This window comes from Vombatus ursinus, unplaced genomic scaffold, assembly GCF_900497805.2.
Source record: "Vombatus ursinus unplaced genomic scaffold, bare-nosed wombat genome assembly UNPS02000580.1, whole genome shotgun sequence".
NCBI classification, from domain to species: domain Eukaryota; kingdom Metazoa; phylum Chordata; class Mammalia; order Diprotodontia; family Vombatidae; genus Vombatus; species Vombatus ursinus.
Window position 1 is genome coordinate 28,385,049 of NW_020940358.1, and position 22,760 is coordinate 28,407,808.

At 45.6% G+C, this 22,760-nt stretch overlaps 1 protein-coding gene across 1 annotated transcript; it reads right to left on the reverse strand.

Moving 5' to 3' along the window:
• Positions 1-1,234: 1,234 nt before the first annotated feature.
• LOC114032995 lies at positions 1,235-22,736 on the reverse strand. Its single transcript, XM_027848442.1, has 9 exons — positions 22,571-22,736; positions 22,296-22,438; positions 15,912-16,107; positions 14,646-14,804; positions 14,072-14,218; positions 10,745-10,918; positions 10,329-10,415; positions 3,908-4,054; positions 1,235-1,592 (listed from the first exon to the last, which is right to left on the reverse strand). Exons 1-9 carry the CDS (start codon positions 22,734-22,736, stop codon positions 1,588-1,590), a joined length of 1,224 nt encoding a protein of 407 aa, XP_027704243.1. The 3' UTR covers positions 1,235-1,587.
• Positions 22,737-22,760: the final 24 nt, after the last annotated feature.

Below are 22,760 nucleotides of genomic sequence, written 5' to 3' on the forward strand. Positions count from 1 at the left end.
GTGCCTTTCTATTTCCTTTTCTGAGCACAGGCCTGTGATCACCAAAGGCCTACAAAACTATGCATACCCTTTGACCTAGCAATACTACTACTTAGTCTAAATCCCCCCCCCCAAAAAGGAAAAGAACCTATATGAACAGAAATGTTTAAAGTAGCTCTTTTCCAGTGGCAAAGAATTGGAAATTACGGGGATGCCAATTAATTGAAGAATGGTTGAACAAGTTGTGGTATATGATTATGATGGAATGCTATTTCATGATGAGAAATGGTGAACTAGATGCTCTCAGAAAAACTAGGAAAGACTTATATGAACTGATGCAAAGTTAAATGAGCAAAACATTGTAACACAGTAATAATAATATTGTATGATGGTCTAGTATGAATAACATGGCTGTTTTGAGGAATAATAATGATCCAAGACAACTCTGAGGGACTTATGATGAAAAATGTTACCATCCCCACAGAGAGAACTGATGGAGTCTGAATACAGATAAAAGCATACTTTTTTTAACTTTATTTTTCTTGGATTTTTATTTTTGTCTACATTTTCTTTTACAATATGACTGATATGGAAGTATATTTTGTATGACTATTCAGGTCAGACCTGTATAAAATTGATTGCCTTCTCAATGAAGGGGCTAAAGAGGGAGGGAGAGGATTTGGAACTCAGTTTTAAAAATGAATTTTGGGGGCAGTTAGGTGGCGCAGTGGATAGAGCACCGGCCCTGGAGTCAGGAGTACCTGAGTTCAAATCTAGCCTCAGACACATAACACTCACTAATTGTGTGACTCTGGGCAAGTCATTTAACCCCAGCTGCCTTACCAAAAAAAAAAAAAAAGAATATTGAAAGTGGCCTTTACTTTTAATTGGGGGGAAATAAAATCCTAATCTGAAATCCTATGACATCTTCATTGTTCAATGAAATGATAAAATTAGGTAGGGGTCAGTGGATGTTGAGATAACAAAAATTGTCATAAGAAGGCAATATGAGTGTAGTACCTGAACACAGGCTGCTCTACTCCCTCACTCATATATTCATCTCTTCATTCACAATTTCATTCATTCCTTCATTCAACTACTTTATTGAACATGTACATTCCTACCCCCTTCAGAGAAGAGTCCATGACCCAAGAATTCAGAGGTGCCAAGGAGAGCCTCATTTATTCATATAGACAATACAATGTGCAGAAGTTGCCCACATACACAGAGCCTGTGTTTTATGTTTCACGAAGGATTTTGATATGAGTTATATGAGCAAAATTTGATTGAGCCAGTACTGCAGGAGAAGCTATACAAGGGAGGAGAAGACAGGAGCCTCCAACCTACAGGTATTATTGGTGATAGACCTGATCCAGGGGTGGAGAATCTGAGGTCTTAAGGTCACATGTGGCCTTCTAAGTCCTTAAGTGTGGCCTTTTGACTCAATCCAAATTTCTTCCAGAAGTTCCCCGCCCCTGGTCTATGAGAAGCTCTCTAGCACAGATATTTTGGCTTCTCCCCAAAGGCCCAGCTATAGCAGAGGGAAAGAACATTGCCATCCTAGAATCCAAATATATGAGTCCGACAGCCTCAGCACAGGAACCGGAATCACTCTAAGGAAGAAAAGCCAGATAAGAGACTCAAGTTAGAAACTAACCCTCCCCAACTCAAAACCCAGCTCTTGCTGCCCCAATTCCTAGTGCTATCTGCAAAAAGGGTATATGAAGGCATAAGGAGTCATGACATTAGGAATCTCAACAGTTAAAGATTCAAGGGAAAAGGAATCAAACTGTACCTAGGCCCAAATAGGGGTTATTGAGTGATAAAAGGAATGTTATTTATACTAGCAACTTGGGACTAATGAGCTTTTGGAGCATGTAGGCTCGGAGAGCCTACAAAATGCTTGGGGAAGACATCACCACTCTTCTCTATCTCTAAAACAATGTAAATGGATGGATTAGTACAGTATCAGATCCTAAGTCTTCTGACCCTAAACCCAGGGCCTTTCCACTACAACACATCGCCTCCATCAACACTTTGAAATCTACTAGGAGAAGGAGGTGGTGTTGTCTTTGCTTGGGACAAGGGGGCTGGCATAGGGTCACCTCTATAGAGGGAGCAGAGGGTGATACTTTGTCTAATGGATGATGGAAAGGGAGATCAAAACAGAAGCCTATTCTAGGGGTCAAGGAAGGATATTGGACAGGGAAAGCAGTTGAATGCTGGGAGTTTGGGAAGGGGGGAGTGCAAAATCAGAAAGATTCCATAATTCCTGTGGACTAGCAGACCTTACCACAAATTCATCAATATGACTTCAAAGGGCCCACAATTGTCCATCATCCTTACAGTGGCTTTTAGGGTTAACCTTATTACCCAGGTCCAATGTTCTGGGCATTTCTCTGACTTTGAGGAAATGTAGGAGGCAGAGTTGAACAAGGTAGAGGAGGCTTTCCTCAGGGCATCCCTCTCTGGGCCCAGGGGACTTGCCCCACCTCCCTCCCTCTCTACCCCAGGAAGAACAAGACCAAGATCCGATTTTGGAGCTGAGACTTCACCTTCAATTTGAGTCTGTCTTTTCCTGCCTGGTCTTCCCACTCCCAGATATCTTTCCAGCCTCACCCTGCAGTATGTCTTGCCTCTCTTCTCCCCCTCTCTGAAGCCTCCTCTGCCTCCTCTCTCTTCTCCCTCACTATGGGGCTTGTCTGTCTTTCCCTCCTCTTGTCCCTCCAGCCTCACCCTCTGGAATCTCTGGCCCCTCTTCCTCCCTGCCTCTCCCTGCCTTGGGCAGGCTCTGATTCTAGGTTTTAGTTTCTTCAGGGCATGCACATCTGGAGCCATAGTAATAGTAACATTTCTGCCTCTCTGGGCACTGCCCAGCCCTGTGGGTGGCACTGTTTGGCTTCAGCATGGAGACACAGAAAGGAGGTATGGGGCAGGTCCTGCTTTGTCAGCTCCTGCAGAAGGAGGCCAACGGGGTGAGGGCACAGAGGCCTGAGCTCCTATATCTGCCAGTGGAGAGGGAAGCTTGACTCTGAGGACGGCAGAGGGGACCCTCACACAGGGGGCTGTCCCCAAGATGCAGGCATATCTCTATGCATATAGTATTGTAGCACTGTGACTTTGGGCCAGTCACTCCTCTGCTCTAGTTTCTTTTCCCTCTCCTGTAACGTGACAAGGTTGGACTCAATGATGACGTCTAAGAACTCTCCCAGCTGCTAATGTTATGACTCTCAGGGTCTGGGAGGTCAGGGAGGGGAGATGTCCTGGTGGAAGAGGGACTGAGCCCAGCCTGACACTGAAGAGGCAGGAGTCACGTCGCAGGGGGATGAGCCACACCGCACCTCCCAGCCAGGAACATTGGCTAGGAGACACACGGATGGATGACAATAAGAGATTAGCACAGTGAGAGAGGAGGAGACAGAGACAAAGGAATGGTAGATGGACAGAAAATGAGATAGAGATAGAAAGTCACGGGCACACACATACAAAGACACAGAAAAATTAACTCCTCTTTGCTGTAGCCAGTAAGAAAAGTACTGAACAAGTGGCTGGAGAGACCTCAGGACCCCTACCTCTAAGTCCAGCCCATAACTGGTGACCTTGCCAGAACCCTCAGCTCCCATTCTGCTCCCCCATCCCATCCCCCAAGCCTTAAGTCAAGGCATCTGAATCAGTAGCTGGAAGGACTCCCATAGACTAGAAAATCTCAAATGGACAGACTAAGATCTCCAACGCAGTGCAGAGTTTGGTTGTTAAATGTGGGAGGGAGACAGATGGACACAGGAATATAGGACAAAAAGAAAGACGAGGACTCCCCTCAAGCCCAGTCCTGTTCTGTGGGCTTGGCAAGGGTCAAATAATCAGGGGAAAGGGTGGAGCAAGGACAAAGGGGATGAGTAGGGATCCTGAGCTCAGAGAGCCTCCATACCTTTCACTGGAGCTCTGCAGATCTTCCCACACAGGCCTACACAACACTTCTTTTCACCACGGCAATCTCCATCATGCTCACATGGGTTTGGATTCATCATTAAACACTGGAGTGACAAACCCGGGCATTTTCCTTCCTTTACTATATCTGATAAGGCCAAGGCCATGGAAAGTCAGAGGGTTTAATTTCTAGAACAATTCCCCCCAATTCAAGTTTGACTTGAGGCACTCATTTACTCCCCTGCTGGGCTAGCTGACCTTAAAACATCTCTCTCGTCCCAGGAAATCTGACACAGCTACAGTCTGGAGCTTCCACAGTATCCATATGTGCGGCCCTCCTTTCATTCCTGCTTGGAAATCTGCTAATCCCCTTCTGCCCCCAGCAGCCTCTGGAACCATGGCTCTCCTGCTCAGGCGTAGGCAGTGAAAGTATTATGATCCCATTTTATAGATGAGGAAGCCAAGACTAAAATTTGGACAGATTCTGGTGATTTACTCACCAGTAGGTGGTGGAGACAGTTCTTGAATTCTGGTGTCCTGACTCAAAGAACAGTAAACTCCACTGGAACATGCTGCCTCCCAGAGAAATAGACAGTGACAGAAAGACAATAGCAATAGAGATGGCAGCAGAGAAGCAGGCAGAGAGTGAGATAGAGGGTGAGATAGAGACAGAGACAGAGTGATGGAGAAAGGCTATGTTAGGAGCAAGAGAAAGAAGCTGGAGACAAAGAAAGAGTGACTGAGAGTAAGAATAAGCCAAAGGGTGAGACAGAGAATGAGCCTGAGACGCACAGAGTATGGGAATGAAGCTGGGAATCCTAAAACCTTAGATATTTCTCAAACAGCAGCCCCAGCTGGGACTGGGCCATGGGGAGGGACCACTGAGAGTCTTGGGGGATCTAGAAAGCTTTCTTCTTTGTCCAGAGAGCCCAAACTTTCTACTCCTAAAAGCTTAGCCTTGGTGGGACAGAGGGACTTCCTCAATCCTCCATCCAGCAAACTCTCCCTGGCCCTGACCTCACCTGTTTCTTTGTTTTGTTTTTTTTTTTATTTTGTGTCCCAAATGAAGCCAGGGACATCAGGGTGAGGAGTACCATGAGGAAGAAAAGGCTGCTGGGCTTCATGGTGAGGACAGGAGCTCTTGGGTAACTGGTGCAAGGGCTTGGCATTTATATCCCCCTCAGTGGATGTGATCTCCAGAGAATTGCATCAGGGATCATCTTTACTCTCTAGGGTGGGGCTTCACAAGGAGGAAGCCTTGAACAAGCCTAAAATGTTGACTGTCCTTTTCCCTGAGGCCCAAGAGGAAGGGATGGGGCTAGTACTGCTGGGTTAGAGAGAGAGAAAGAGGAAAGAGAGGCATAGGCTAAGTCAGACAGTCCTTAGCATTTACAGTTCATTTTACATGCAAAAGAGTTTGGCTTGGTTTGATTTCAAAACACCTGAGTTAGAAATGAGTGACCTTAAACAAGTCATTTCCCTATTCTGGGACTCAGTTTTCTCATTTGTCAAGGTCCCTTCCAGCACTAGAGCTATGATCCTATTTTCACTAAGGTCCCTTCTGACTTTAAATCCTGTCCTTCAGTGGTCAACAATCTACACAAGCTAAGTGCTTTAGTGGCTGGGGTGAGTATCCTTTCTGTGCTGTGGCTGGTAAAACCTCCTTTTATTAACTGTTGAATAACCTTTGAGCTTCTCATTTCACCTTAATGAACCAAAATGAACCAGTTTCAGGCCTGAGTCAAGCCCTCCCATCCCCCCTGCAGAAGGGGTTAGGACCTAGTCTTGATGCTGGCCTCTCTGTAGCATGTCTTCCTGTCCTTCCTGGTGTTATGACACCCCAGTGTCCATGTGTCCGGGGGACCAATGGCGAAGCATGTTATCCACCTCCTGCCAGAGAGGTGAGAGACACCAGGAAAAGATAGAGATGTGGATGTAGATACAGATGCAGATATAGCTATAGATATGTCTGAACATGGCCACTGTGTGAATTCACTTTGCTTAACTATATCTATTTATTAAACAGATTTTTCTCTCTTTAATACTATTTTTATTTGAGCAGATATGTCAGGGATAGAGAATAGCAATAGTGATGCCCAAGAAAGATGGCCTTTGAAACAGTTTACTAGATGCACAGAAGAGAAAAGAAAGATACTTAGAAGAAAAGACAGACAAGTAGGACAACTTGTAGCCACATGCAGAATATATTAAATATTTTTTTTAAATCAAGTGTTTTGGGGCAGCTAGGTGGTGCAGTGGATAGAGCTCTGGCCTTGGAGTCAGGAGGATCTGAGTTCAAATCCAGCATCAGACACTTGACACTTACTAGCTGTGTGACTCTGGGCAAGTCATTTAACCCCAATTACCTCACCAAAAAAGCAAAAAAAAAAAATCAAGTGGTTTGTAATCTCAGTTCATAATTTCATATAGAATTGCTTTTATATTCTTCTATGTACATGGAAATACTCATTATTGGTTCAGGTTCTGAATATTTTTTAAAAATAAATCAACTCACCAATGTCTGATTTCACAACACTTCCTATACTTTTGGAGAGTGCACCTTTATTGGGAGCCCAGTTTTGGGTTCTAATCTTGTCACCGTCACTCATTTACTGCATGACACTGAGCATATCAATGAATTGCTTTGGTTTCCAGTAATAGCATCTCCTCTGATTACTTCACTATGACATAATGGTTAGGAAAGGCTTTTGGAATATCAAAAGCCAATGAGATTGGAACTGATTCCTGAGGTGGCCTAAGGGGTAAATTAAAGCTCAAAAGAAGAAAGATTTGGCATCAAAACAGACTCAAGTCATGGGCCTGCCCACTGGCATAGAAGAATTTGTAAATAAGGCTGATCTAAGTCCGACCAAGATGGCCTCTATAATTGTACCAGATACTTGGAAAGGCTGACCTGGGTGTATTTTTTTTCCTTAATTAACCTATATTTGCCTATATTAAAGTAGATTATCAAATGAAAGACAGCATGACACAGTGGATAGAATTTGTCATCAGAAGAGGCAGAGGCAATATGGTGGAAAAGTAGGAAGTCAGACAGTGAGCTCCTTCCTCCACCCCCCAAAAAAATCCCACCTCCAAATAGATCCAGAAAATGTGCCAGACTGGATCCTAATGTTGAAAGCCAGAAAAAAAAAAACCAACATTGAGTTATTTGTTCAGCTTAGGTTGGCATAGGAAGACAGATGGAGAGCTCTATAGGGACTGGGGGTGGGTTCTAGCCACAAACACACAGCAGACTGAGGACCCCAGTGCCCAAGGAATGGCTATGCACCAGCGTAAGAGGAAGTCCCAGACACATCAAGGAGCACAGCATGCAGAGGACTGGACAGCTGCTAACTGGAAGCTTTGGCACCCATTACCCAGTTCTGGGTCACCAAGACTCAGATGTCCACCAAGAGCAGACTGAGAAAGGGACCAGTGCCTGGGGGTGGTGTTCCCAGGTAGAGAGTCCCAGGGTGGTGCACAGAGAACAGAGCCAGCTCAGAAGCAGCAGCAGTGGTGTGATTCAGACCCCCAGGAACAGAGCAGAGTCTCAATGCCAACTTCTAGCCCAGACTGAAGCCTACGGAGGAATAACCAGGCAACGAATACTCCAAAAAAGGGGACCCTAGCATTCTTTCACTCTAAACCAGTAGATCACATCACAGATCCTGTCAAGAAGACTTTTTTTTTTAAGTACAATATATTGAATCCCAAACTTAGACTTTAAGGATATGGCAACTAACGCCTTGTGCTGAAGGAAGTGGGATGGCTGGGTGGCAAAGTGGATAGAGTATTGGACAGAATCAGGAAGACCTGGATTCCAAGCCTGCCTCAGATACCAGTCAGCTATATGACCCTCACTTTATGTCTCTTAGCCTCCATTCCTCATCTGTAAAATGGGAATAATAATAATAATAAGCACCTACCTCCTGGGATTATTGGGAAGATCAAATAAAGCACTATGTAAATGTTAAAGCTCTATAGAAATGCTAGATATCATTATTACTACAGACAGACCCCAAGGCAAGAGAGCCCAAGAGGAGTAGTGTGGCCTGGACTTCCTGGAAGTCCTGGGTACAAGTTGGGATTCTGCCACTCCCTAGGAGAACTTTGATCTTGGGCAAATCCTTTCCCCTCCGTGGGCCTTAGTTTTCTCATCTGTGTGATGGGGGGTTGAAACCAAGGGTCTCTGAGGTCTCTCAGAAAGTCAGTTCTTGCAATCTAAGATTTATGCTCCAAATATTATCCATGGTCCAGGGCCACCAGCAAACACACCTGGACTCATTCTGAAAATTCTGACCATAAAGGGATAAAGTTCTTTCTCTCTGGATCGTTCATGCCCTCACCTGGGGATCTTGAGTTTCCATATATGTTGACAACAATATGCCCTCCCATAAAGGTTTTTGAGAGACAATTTGGTTATCAGATATAGGACAGATTGCTATTTCCTCTGCCACAGAACCTGAATAAGACACATAGTACCCAGACACTCATAAGCACATATAAGAAACATAACAACCTAATAGCCCATTACCCTTATTAAATTCCACCAAAAGTAAAGACATGCTACACTGATCAAATGTCAGCCATTTGCCTCACAGTGCCACTGTCCAAACAACTCAGAGAAATATCCTGGACTATTGGCGAGGTCCAGACCTCCTGCCCTGGCATGGCTTTAGTCCTTCAGCTCCACAAGGCTTCTGGCAGTGCTCTTGTCCTCTTCAGAGAAGGGCTCTGGTCAAGACATTTTCTCCCTCCAGGTTCCTGGTGCCAGGTTCTCAAACTCAGAAGTTCTTGAACTCAAGATTACCAATGATTTTAACCCTAGAGGCTGAAAACATCTACTTGTCAGCATTGGTCATCATCAGCCTGTGCTCCGAAAAGGAAACAGAAAGATAAACCAAGCCCACCAAGAACTGGAAAGTCTAGGAAACAGCACAGGCTCTTCAAGGAAAGCCCGTGTTTCTCCTTGCTGTGTGTTTCTGCCTGAAGTCACTTCAGGGAGAAATGACTATTCCTACTGTATCCTCTTACTGCACTGTAGTCTAGAAATCCAAGAGAGAGGAAGTATGAGGAAAAGAGATCCCCTCCCCCCAGGGTGGGGGTCATTTCTCCTCTGTCCAAGAGACCTCAGGGGGAGGCAGCACCTCCAATGAGAGGCTATTCTCCTGAGCCTCGGTTAGCCAGTCATCCTGGTACCGCTCAGTAAGGATGAACCAATCAGGGGAGGTCACTGTGTCGTCTCAGCAAGGGCCTAGGGGCTATACCAAGTTTCATGGGATGTGCCCCCTTCCTACAAAAGTCTATACCATATTATCTCATCAAGTGAATTGAAAAAACAATAAAAACTGATCAGGGGCCCTCCTGAACACTTCTTCTAGGTAAGGTTCCCAGCAGTTGACAAGCTATGATTTCTAGGTTCCAGGGTAGGGGCTGGATAAATGACATCAAAAGGTTTTGGTCCTATACCAAGTTCTGGCCAAGGAAAGGACCACCTCCTGATTCCAACCCCTCTCAGCTGCAGAAAGGAGAGAAAATGCAGACAGAGAGACTTCATTCATCATCTCATCTTCATCAGAACTTACATGTCTTCAGGTCAGGGCCTCAGGCTCCCTGGGATCAAAATGGTTCAGCCAAAACCCCACTGAGAACCACAACCAGTCAGACAGAGGTGTCTTTTGACATCAACCAATGAGACACAGGTACCCAATTCTTAAACCAACCAGACAGAAGATATCTGATATGCCAACCAACGAGGCACAAGTGTTCATTGCTCCCAACCAATCATGCCCAGGAAGAATATCAATAGGAAAGCAAGAGAGGGGGTCATCAGTGTCAGTGACTTTTCAAACCAGATCCCTTCTAGGTTCTTGGCAATTGAAAGGTCTTCATTTATCATTCTTTCCCTCCACTGGGAAAGTACAAGTGCATAAAGTTCATTCCACAGTCCCCCAGGGAAAAGTACCCATTTCCTGTGTAAGTTGACCCATTCCCATCTTCACTTCCCAAGAAGAATAGGGAAAGATCCCTTCCCCTGGAGCCTCTCCAAAGATCAAGGTTTATCATGGATCTGACAGCTGGATTCGACTTCAGAGATCTCCTAACCTAGCTCTTTTATTTTATAGATGAGGAAAATGAGGCCCAAAGAGAGAAAGGTGTTTGCCCAAGGTCCTAGAGCCAGTTAATGACTATATGAACTAGACACCAGAACCACCAATTGAATCTTGTCTCTTAAAGCATTCTCCATCCTCTAGGGATCTGGCCCTGCTCTGGCTGCAAATGAATTCACCAGCATCCCTATACCCTGGGTCACCGAGGAGGACAAGCCTTGGTAATTTTCAGGAAATTCAACCCTTTATTGCTCCCAACCCAAGTGAAAAATATCACAAGGCAGGGACTCTGTCCCCCAGCAGACTTACTGTCTTGATCCTTTTGAGCCTCTATCATTTTCCAAAACAATTGATCTCTTTCACGTCTGGCCTCTTTGAACTTGATAATTTTCTCTACTAAAAGGAGAAAAAAAGAGAGAGATGGCTCATGCTGTAACTAAGTCAGAAAGGAGCAGGAGGAAAAGAGCCAGAGCTACAAAGACACCAAAGTCTGATGGAAGGAGCTCTGGCCTAGGAGTCAAGAGGCCTGGGTTCCCTTCCCCATTCTGCCCCTCACTAGCTGTACACAGGAGAATTCCATTCACTCTGAACTTCAGTCTCGTGCTCTAAATGATGGTGTTACCTTAGATGACCTTACAGCCCCAACTATCCTTCAGTCTGTAAAGAGCACAGAATAAAAAGGGCTCCCTCCCAAGAAGGAACCTCTTGTAAGAGGGATCTGGTACCTGTTTCCTTGTCCAGCTTTGGCAAGTCAGGGTTCAAAGCATCCATGCATTTCTTGCCGCAAATGCCTGGGCAACACTTGAGAGTTCCGAGGCAGTCTCTGTCCCTATGACATTTGGAGGGGGGATTCGGGGAGGAACAGCTATATACTATCTCTGGACAGGTTCCCCGCTTCCCTGTGGAGAACACAGATGCAGGATGGCCCAGGTGAGAGACAAAATTCTGGCATCATAGGATTTAGAGCTGAGCTGGAAGAGAACTTACAACATGGACTACACACCTAAAAGTCTCTTGGATTTCAGGAGGCTTTACAAAATTCACAGTTGTCTCACCTTGATGGAGTAAGTCTGATACCCATAGAACTGGCACCAAAGACAATCCAGGGCTGGTGATTCTGCCTGGCTTCCTCCCTGGCCTGGTTGAGGAGTGACTGTGGAAGTTCTGTCCTAACTGTTTCTGGGGATGGTGCCAACTCTTCCCTTGAATGGGAGCATATCACCTCCCTCTGGTTTGGTGCCTCAGATGCATGGGAAGTGTTTGGCCTTGGAGTCTGCAAACCTGGGTTCTGGTCCCAGCTCCAAGATTTATGGGTCATGTGACCTTAGGCAAAATCATCTCTTTGGGGACCTCCATTCCACATCTGCAAAATGACTATAATAATCCTTGTAACACTCACCTTACAGGGTCTTTGTGAGGCACATGCTTTCTAAGTTCCTAAAAGTATTAAAGAAATGTGAGGTGTGATGATGATCATTCTGGTAATAGTAGAGCCGCCCTCACCAGATTTTATTACATACACAGGGTGTAAGGCCCCAGCAATTATCAAGACCATTCAGAGAAGGCTTGACCTTTGCCCTTTGCCCTTCCTTCCCCCACAACACCCTCCAAAGGTTGACTTTCACCCTGATTTCAACTAGCCAATAATGAGGCTTTGTGTGTGTTTTCTGGATAGTTCTCAGACAGGGAACTATGATTTATTTATTCCAACTGAACACCCTATACCCCACAACCTGCTTAGAAAAGCCCAACCTCCAAACTTTTGCCACCCTCTTCTCCCCATATACTTGATTAATTCATATGCCTCCCTTTTTCCAAAACCTGGCTTCAAGCTCATCTTTTTGGGAAAGCCTTCTTTAATTATCATAGAAGCATATAATTTTAGAGCTGGGAAAAGAGATTATCATCTATTCACTTTATAGGGGAGAAAGCTGAACCCCACAGAAGCATCTTGTCCAGACATGCTAATGGAAGATCTGTGACCAGAACTCAAATCCCCCCATGTCTAGGCCATGGCTCTTTCACCTTACTGTGCCCACCTACTCAACCCAGAGCATTCTCTGAAGCCTTCACTGGCATGTTATCCCTATTCAGATTATATGATATTCCTCTCTACCCACCCGGACTTTCCTTGGTTAGCAAATCATGCCCTCTATGTTTCAGGGAGGTAACTCTGGTTCAGCTGGTGTTAACAAAGCCTGGAAGTTTCTGTATAGGGAAGTAACTAAGTGGGGGTGTCCAGGGCTTTCCCACGGGTGCCAATATAGGTTGGGACCTGGTTCTTTCTGCATAACCCTGACACCAGTGCCCCAGACCCTTCCTTATCCCAGGCTGACTCCCCACATGGCTGCCTTCTGTGACTACACTGACCTAGAATCCTCTTCTTCCTGTGCCTCAAAGATTTTGTCTCCAGGCAGAAAGGAGTCCTCATTGCAACCCTGCTCCTTTATATGTAATCAGTTCATAATCACTACCAACAACCCTCCTACCCCCAACAGACCTGAGTTCAAATCCTGCCTCAGATACTTACTAGCTATGTGACCCTGGGCAAGTCACTTAACCACTCTCAGTCTCAGTTTCCTCATCTATAAAATAAGGAGGTTGAGTTGGTGGCCATCTGAGATCCCTTGTAAATCTAAATCTAAGATTCTGTGATTCTACCCCCAACATGACTGTGATACAGGAACATAGGATTAAAGCCACAGGGCTCCTTAGATACTTTTTATCTTCTAGTCAGAGCCCTCCATTTTACAGATCACAAATCTGAGACCCATCAAACTTAAGTGACTTGCCCAAGGTCACATCAGCAATAAGGAGCAGAATGGGGTTTGAGAGCCAGGTCCTCTGAGCCCACAGGCAGAGCTCTTTCCACTATACAGAAGGGATTCAGAGAGTCATAGGGAATCAGAGAATTGAGGGGCAGTTAGGTAGTACAATGGATAGAGCATAGGCCCTGGATTCAGGAGGTCCTGAATTCAAATCCAGATGCAGACATCTGTATGACCCTGGGCAAGTCACTTAACCCCGATTACTTCAAAAAAAAAAAAAGAATCAGAGAATTATAGGATCTCAGAGTTGGAAAGGCCCTCACAGGTTAGTCTGGTCCAACCTATGACCATGAATTTCCTCTACAGTCATCCTGGTGGGGTAAGGGCCCAAGCAGAAACCTTTGCCCCTCACCCTAAAAAGAATTTGGGTCCCATTTGTCTATAGGCACCAGAAAACCCTTAAACTTTCCTTGAACTCACTTACTTGGTCAAAGAACTCTCAAGCTGTTGCCTGAGGCTATAAACCACTCAACTGGCCTTTCCTTATCTGTCTAGGCCCAATCTCCCAATTCTTTGTTATCCTAATTAAGCCTAGCCCTCCATTGTCTATTCTCTGATGACCCCATTCAACCTCCCAGACATTCCCATTGGGATTCTCCCAGGACCCTTCCCCCCAGTCACCCCAGCTTCAAGATCCTCCCTAAACTCCTCTCTCAGTCACCCTAGCTTCAAGATCCTCCTTCCAGGCCCTCCTCTGGTCACCCCAAACTACTTGGCTGTATATAAGATCCATCCTTGCCATCATTTAGGGGCTGAGACTTCCTCATGCCCATTCATCCTTAAAGGCATCACAAATGGTCAGATTCCTTAAGAGTCAGGCCTATATGGATCATCTTTAATAAACCTTGCCTTTGACTGAAAGAAGACTTGGGTTGAATTCTTTCAAGCAGGACCTACATGGTGTGATTTTGGGCTCCAAGAACCCCTAAACCTCTAGACCTCAACAATCCAACCTCCTCTTTAAGCACCTCTGGTGATAGAGAGCTCACTACCTCTCAAGGCAGCTCATTCCATTGTTGGACAGCTATAATTATGAAGAATTCCCTTTCTTTTCTTTCCTAAAATTTACTTTCCTCTAACTCCTCCCTTTCTCCCTCCCCCAAAGATCCTAGTTCTCCCTCTGGGGCCAAGTAGAGTTTAATCCTCCTTCTCCTTCCTTTATGTGCCCAACTCCCCTCCCTCCACCCCAGCTGCCCCAGGGCCAGACTGAACTGAGCTCTTTACCTGAGTGAGGTCTGAGGCACTGCTTTCCACAGGCTCCTGGACAGCACTTGTACAACCCTCGACAGTCTCCATCACAGGTACATGCGTCTGACGGAGTCTTCTTCCCACACTGGCCTTGAATGTCTGGGCAGAACCCTGGCTTCACTTCTACTTAGGAGAGATATGAATAACTTGAGGTCAGAGGGAGAACTTACTGGCTGGATCCAATCTCTAAAAGTTAAATTCCATCACCTTTCACATTTGGTTTTCACAAAAATTCTAAGAGCATGACAAGGTCTCTCTACACTAGAGAGGAGAAAACTGAGGCACAGAGATGACAACTGAGCTAGGGTGAGTCTTCATTTTCAGATGGGGAAACTGAGGCCTAGAAAGGCAAAGCAACTTGCCTAACACTGGAATCCATCCCATTCTTTCCACAAAATTGAGCAGAACCAAGACCAGTCAACTCAATTCTTTCCAGAGGAGTCATGCCTCCACCTTCTCCTGTGAGCAATATCTGGTAGTGGTCACTTGTAAAAAGAGCTAAGATATGAGGGATAAAGACCAGATGGGGCTGGAAGTGAGCTACACTTACCTGACAACCTGTCTTCTACTGTATACTTACAGTCAAAGTGACAGTAATAGAAACAGCATTTCTGTTTGCCACTGCACTCTTCATCGCTCTGGCACTTGGCCTCATAATGCCTTCTGCAGAGGGCATTATCTTCTGGACAGGTGCCTGGTTTTGTGGACCCTAAGAATGGGAGAAGGGAATGGTGACTAGTCCTTGAAGGTTTCCCTCCCCACCCAGTAAGCAGCCTAAGGGACTAAAAGAGCATCCCCCATCACATCATCTCTCCTTATGGGCCTGGTTCAGATTCCTGCAGATAGGAATCATCCTTGTACTACCTAGCTGCCTCCCAAGGTACCTCTGAGGAAAGTGCTTTGCAAACCTTAACATCCTAGAAAAATGGAAATTATTCCTCACCCCCCTCCCCAATCCCTCCTCTGCTTATTGCCTCATACCAGGAATCTCCTTCCCTTTGGTTCTCAGCTTCCTGAGAGGTAAAGTGAGACTACATGATTCCTTCTAACTCTGACATTCCACATGCTAATATTTTCTTTGAATGCTCTGGGAGTCTGTGCCTTTTATCCTACCCAGAGAGATGAGGCAGAAAATATAGCTTCCTGCACCAAGAAGGTTCAGGTACTCTCATTCCCAGTGAGGGGCAAGAATAAGGCTAGGTATAATTTACATTTAATTAGTACCTGACAGTTATAAAGCACTTTATGCCTGTTATCTCACTTGGTCCTCCCAACAACCCCATAAGGAAGGTAATAAAGCAGTATTGTACCCATTCTAGAGTCAAAGAAACTAAAGCTTAGAAAAGTTCAGTGATTAGAACGTTGAAAGTTGGGAATGAAAAGGATCTTGGAAATCATTTCTCTAAATCAATGCCCCCATTTCACAGCTGAGGATGCTGAATGGGGGTGTCTTGTCAAAGCTCATACATTTTCTTGGTAATGGATGAACAGAAACCACAGCTTAGATCTCTGACTCCTGGTCCAGTCCTCGTCTCTCATTATACCATGAAAATGAAGGATCTCAGAGTGTGGGGCTTGAGAAGGAGAAGGAGGTTGTGTTTAGGATCAGGGGGAATTATCTGAGGCAGGGGGGAGATGAATCCCACCCTCCATTCCCAATAGCCTCTGGTTAGTTTGAGGTCAGACCCATCCTTCCATTCACCTGTCCCTGGAAATATCCCTGGCTTGTCAAGTCACTGGGGACAGCATGCTCCCTCCATGCAGCCATGAGCTGCCCTGACTACTCCAAAAGGAGGACATTATTGGAGGCACTCACCCTTTTCAAGAACAGGCTTATATGTCCAAGTCCAAGACACAAAGAGAAGCAAAATGATGGAGAATAGACCACTGAAGTGCATGGTGCTTGCTGGAGTGAGAAGCCTATGAGGGGCAGGGACAGAGGCAGAGTGCCTGAAATTTACCGTGGCTCTGGGTGTGGGGCAGTCTAGGGGCGGGACCCTCTCACCTCCTGCCTGGGGCAACAATGGTTGCGTAACACCATGAGGGAGGCCCTGTAGCCCACAGCACTTGCCTACAGTAGGTAAGGAGAGAATAGAGGAAGTCTCTGGGAGGCTCCTGACAGATCCTTCCCCTGGGAAGGAACAGAAGGCTAGGCAAATTTCCCCCTACTGCACTGGAAAGAGGTCTTGACTTGGAGTCTTAACTCTCACACTCTGTTGTGGGGTCTTGGGCAAATTGCAACCTCTCTGAGCCTCAGTTTCTGAATCTTTAAAACGAGAGTAGTAGTGCTTAAATCAGCTACCACAAAGTCTCGTTGTGAGAAAAGCACTTTGTAAACCTCATACTTCCAAAGAAATGTGGTTACTATTACCACCACTCAGAGAGTAGAGCTCAAACCAGCTCTAGAGAGGCAATTGTTAAATTTTCAGTGTGAACATTTACACTTCAGAAATCAACAGAAGGGGGTAGCTAGGTGGTGCAGTGGATACAGCACTGGCCCTGAAGTCAAGAGGACCTGAGTTCAAATCTGGCCTCAGACCAAACACTTGACACTTACTAGCTGTGTGACCCTGGGCAAGTCACTTAATCCTAATTGCCTATATATATATATATTTATTTATTTATCAACAAAAGTAACAAGTCAAGGCTTGATTTATTATTTTATTCATTGTCCAGACTTACAAAAACAATAGAGAATATATAGATTAATGTGCAGATTAAATTTAAAAGCATGACATGAGTACTTTTTTTTAATAACTAGTTGTTAAACACTTGCCAGCAAACCCCTACCAATTCCTCTATCTCTGGCTAAAAGGTCAAGGTGAGCAATTTCCATTGGCAGAATCACGACAACTAACCTTTCTATAACACTTTAACATTTGCAAAGCACTTTACACATGTTATTTAATTTGAGTCTCACTATAAATCTGTAAGGTAGGTGCTATTATTATGCTCATTTTAAGGAAGAGAGGATAAGAGAGATTGTGTGATTTACCCAGGGTATACCCAGCAAATAAGTGTCTGAGGCAGAATTTGAATTCAGCTCATCCTGATTCTAAGTCCACAGTTCTAAATATGACCCATAACTGTCTAAATGGTGAAGGAAGGTCTCAGTGTTCCCCCCAAAAATCCTGCCTACTCTGGCTGAAGGAAATTCTACCCATAGACTTTCATTCCTTTGATGTAGAACTTTATTTCTTAACTAGCCCTAAATTATCATTTAAAGTCTCCTAGGAAAAGTCACACTGTGAACTATTAACACTCATTGGCAGAGCCAAGATGGCAGAACAGAAGTCGTAAAGTAGCAACCCAACCAGGATCTTCTCACATTCCCCTCCAAACAACTTTATAATCAATGTGTCAAATATCGTTCTGGAATGGTAGAGTCAACAAAAGGTAGGAGTGAGTGAGACATTTTTCTAGCCTATGACAAGTTAGGAGGTTACCATAAAAGGTCTGGGACATGGAGGGGAGGAGGGGGCAGAGCACAGGTGGCACCAACACCGGGGTGGGTCTTAGAGGTAACTGCAATAGCATCAGATTTAGTTTGGAAGCTCTCAGCCAACTGCTCAGAAAGAGATGAGAGGGGACCCTGAACTGGCATAGGGTGCAGGACCCTGAGCAGGACTACCCCAGCACAGTTTCACATCTCAAATCCAAGGCAGAGAGAAAAACTAGTCCTTCAGGCTACAGGGGAACAGGGACCCTTGTCTCAGTTTCAGGACCAAGAGGATTGTTTGCACTTGTGACTGCAGAGGAGCAGAGGCCTTTCCTGGGTAAAGATCAGAACACAAACCAGGAGAACAGGGACCACATTTCTTCCCTGATCACATCACCTTAAAAGCACCAAGAGCTTACAGACTCCCAGAACTAGCTCTGAAAACAGCAGCAAATAAAAGATTGAAGCTTGGTACAGCACCCCACCCCTACCCAAGGAACAGAGCTCAACTAACAGAAAGTTAAAAGTCAAGAAATAGGCTGGAAAATGAGCAAACAAACAAATAAAAATAATTTGACCATAAAAAGCTGCTACAGTGGTAGGGAATATCAAGACACAAACTCAGAAGAAGACAACATGAAAACAGCAAAGCCTCAAAAGAAAAATGCTAGATACACTGGATACAAGCCCAACAAAAATTCCTGGAAAAGCTAAAGAAAGAGATAAGTGTGATAGAGGAAAAATTGGGAAACACTTATTGACACTTTAAACGTGAATGAAGAATCTAAGAGAGAAGAGGGAGAAACCTTGACCCCCAATACTCCAGCCAGTATTGCCTCCCTTGTTATGAGCTAGAGTTATACACCTCTAAGTCAATCCAATCTGTCCTACTAGAAAGTACCCTGGAGAGAAAGGAAGACAGAGCTGTAGTTCAGGGAAGGGAATGTGTTTGAAGTCCTAGCACAGTCCAAGGTGATGATAGGTGAGAACTAGGGTCACCCTCAAACCGGGATGTTCCCCAAGCTTTCAGAGTCCCAGGCTTTCAACCCCACTTCTGACGACTTTCCTCCTTATGATCTCTGTTTTAGCCTCATTAGTCAAATGACACCCTCACCCTACTTCACTATCCCTTCTTGAAACTTCTGCTCAAAACTTAACCCTGCCAAGATGTTTTCTTATATTAGCTCCATTCCACTCTGTTCATTGCATTAATGATGACCACTCTGCATCCCTCAGATTGTCTTATGCTACATGTACTATGTTAGCTATTGGATGATGTATGATGGTCTTTAGATTCAGGAGGAATGGAACTTTTGTAAAGTATATATGGACTAGGCATTATAATGATAGCCTTTCTTCAAGTACTTCCCCATTGGTCAGCTATCTTGCCAACAAATCCTGTAAAACTATTATGTCAAAATACAAACCACTCTAGGAGGGTCTCATTTTTCCTCTGACATGCCTAAGCAGGGGTCCTGAACTATTTTTTTTTTTTGGTGAAGAAAAATATTTTTAAATTCAAAGAATAGAATACAAAGGATAAAAAGCAAACCAATTATATTGAAATATAAATTTACCTGATAGACAGTAAACTCTGAGGTAACCTAGACCATCCCCCCCACCCCCACCTGAGGCAGGAAGCTCTTTGATAAGATTCCTGATAAGTAACCAGTCATCCAGTCTCTGCCTAATACCTCCATGTTCATGTGAGTCCGATTGCTCAGACATTCTCTTTCACTGAGCTAAGATCTGCCTGTCTGTGGCCAGTGGTTTTAGTTCTCCCTTCTGGCACCAAACAGAACAGGTCAATTCCCTCTTCCCCAGGACAGCTCTTCAGCTACTTGAAGGCAGCTGCCAAGTCTGTCCCACCCTCCACCGCCAAGTACTCTCCAAATAAAATATCCCTGGTGCTTTCATCTAACCTATGCATGCCATGGTTTCCAGTCTCCTATTTCTTCTTCCTTCTCCTCCCCTTTACTGACTCAACTGTCCCTTGACAGTTTCACTGATAGCCATTGTGTTTGTTGTTTCTCTAACCTTTTTACAGGTGTCCAACCTTGGTCTTGGGTGCAGGGGGGAGGGAAGGAACCAGTGCCAAAGCAGGGCACACTGACAGCCTCAATCCTGCTCCTGATTATCAGAGAGGACCAACTGCTTGTAGGGAGAGAGAGGGGCAGAACAGACTGAGAGGGGACAGAGAAGATAAGACCTCCACCAGGTCCCTCTTTTCCCTGCTCCCTGAGGGTGTCCCCAGTCCTACCACAGCCTGATAAAACATGAGAAAGAGAATCTTTGGATCAGATAGACTTGGACTCATTCAATCTTAGAATCAGAACTAGACTCACAGAGTTTTAGACTAATAGTCCCTGAATGGGATTTGATTCTGTGGCATTGACAACTGTGAACTCAGAATCTGAAACCCATAAATTCTTCAAATCTTAGTAAAAAGGAACCTTTAGAGATCATCTGGTCCATTCCCTACTTGAAGTATGATGCTGAGTCCATTCCCCTCCTTCCCATCATGAAGGCACTGCCTCCTTTAACAGTAGCTGTCTGACAGATGTAAAACCTCTGGATGGAATCAGAGCTATACTATTTCCCCACTAAATATGTGGAGATGATCACTAGGGCTCCTCCCCCTATGGCATGAACTTAGCCACTCCTCTTTAGTCCGAAACTCCCAGGCCAGGTGCCTTATGTATCTGCCTCTATCCCACTACCTCAACCCTATCCTAGCCAAAGCAGGGTCCAACCACAAGTAATTTGGGGATAGTGTTGAGAGAAAACTGCAGGCAGATAAACCAAAAACTGGATCCTTCTATACAGTCCCCAACCCTCTGGCACTCAGGCCTGGCTTGGCAACAACCAGTGGGACAGATAAATTCTAGTCGTATTTGAGGGTTGCTCAAAGATTGACCCACTCTAAAATCATAGGAATCAGAGTTGGATTGGAAAGAACCTTGGAATATAGAGGGTAGAATGCCAGAGCTGGAGGAGACCTTAGTACACAAAGTGTCTGAGCTAGAAGGAAACTAGTCCAACTCCCTCATTTACAGAGGAGAAAAGTGAGACCCAGAAAGAGAAAGTCTCTTGCCTTAGGCCTTTCCTAAAGTTAGTAGCAGACCTGTCCATCAAACTCAGTTTTCTGACTCCAAACCCACTCTTCTTTGCACTGTTTACTTTCCTTTCCGGACCTGGGAAAGACCTTAATTTAAAAAGACCAAGGTCTCCCACTGCATCTGGAGCCATCTCCAGTCATCCATGTCTTGCCATCTATGGCCATCCAGCCATGTCTTGCCACTGGACTCTGATGACTCTGGAGGAAAGTGAGGCTGATGACTTTGCACAGCCCTGCCTTACTTAAATCCAGTTCACTTGCAAGTCAAGACATCACCCTCCTTATGTCATTAGTCCTCTTCCAGGAAAAAGGATGAACAACAGCACCAATCATCCTTTCAGGAGATAGCAGGGATGAGGCAACATGGTGGGTGGAGTCAGGGAGCCCTGGGTTCAAGAGCAGTCTCTGATCCGTGCTGGCTGGATGATCCTCCGAAAACTTCTTAGCAACCCAGGCATCTCTCTAAGACTATGAGGTGTAAAAATGGGTAGGAAGCTACACTAGTAGAGGGAATTTGTCTCACTGGGTGTTCCTTACGCCAAGGAAATCACAGTCTTGCCCAAAGAGAACAGAAAGCTACAGATTTAGGAATTGGCATCTGACCGTGGAAAAATGGGGGAAGGATACTGGGCTGCGGGTCTCAGAGCCCAGAGCAATCTTGTTCTCCCTTTCTGTTTGCCAAGATACTCAGCATCCCTTTCTTTGAGCAGGGAGGTGCTGGTCTTGGCGGCCTCGCCTAGGCTGGACCAAACAGTAGTTCATCGCGCCACCTGGTGGCCGTAAAGGAAGCCTGAGGCAGAAAAAAAATTGTCAGCTCCTCATCAGTTTTAATGGGCTGTTGATCCTCGAATGCGGGGGCTGCCCTGGGGATCCCAAACTTTCTCCGACCTTGTGAACAAGTCACATCATAGTCTTTGGGGCCTGGGGATGAGTTCTGCTAGATTTGATTCATGTCTCCACTGAGCCCAGGGAAGGGAAAAAGTGAGTGAATTTCAGTCCTCCGACAGGAAGAAAAATGGCATGTGGAACCATGTTTGCTAACAAAGGCTGCACAACTCTTGTGCTTTCACCTGGACTAATCTCCGGGACAGAGTGGAGGACATTGAAGACCAGACAGACCCTCGGGCAGTTAGGATGCGCTGAACAGGGGTAAGTTGTGGCTAAGACGAATAGAACTGTTCACAGGCGAGAGAGCATAACATCTAGAACCAGAAAGCACCTTAAAGATCATCTAGTCCACCAACTCTCTGGTTTTGCAGACGGTGAAACTGAGGCCGAGAGAGAAAAGTGGGTTGCCTAACGTCTCACAGCTAGCAAGTGGTGCACCCTAAATTCGAACCGAGATTCCAGACCCAGTGTTCTTCGTCTCTGACTCAGTAGCCTTTCACACATTCAAACCTCAGTTTTTTTCCGAAAGGTAACCTGCAGGGGAGAAAACCGGTTTCAGTCGGCTGTCTTAACAGCTCGGCCAGAACTACAGGCTCCCTCGGAGGTCGCTGAGAGGAAAACTTCCTGCTCCCGTTTGCCTCTCCCCTGCAACAGGTCTTTAGCCCCAGCCCCAGCTCAGTTCATAAGGAGTCATCTGTTCTCCATTGAATAAACAAAATGCTGGGAAGCAGGCCCCGCCAGCCTGTCCCCCACACAAAGAGCCTTTCTCCTGGGGAGACGCCCCGGCGCCGAGCAGCTTGGTGTGGCTGGAGGCGGGGACTGGACTCCACTCTCCACCAGCGGTGAGGTACTGGGTGACCCTCGCGGAATGGGGAGTGATGCCCGGCCCACCCGCTTTCTAGCGGTAGAACAGCGGGGCTAGACACTGGACCGACAGACACACTTACGAAAGCAACTGAAGGAGAGATGAGGTTTTTATTTAAAAAAAAAATAGAAAAAAAATACATAAATACACAGTGAATGGAAGGGCCTGGACCCCGGCCAGAGGTCACTGTCATTGGAGTTCCGACGCCGAAATTGCGGCGAACCCAAGCTTTTTGTAGGTGAAGCCTGCGCAGCTCTCTGCTAGCCTGAGTCTCATTGAAGCATGCGGCAGCGACACAGGCCTCTGGTGCTTTTCCAGCACGCTCGCCCATTTGTGGAGCCTGCCCGCACAAACG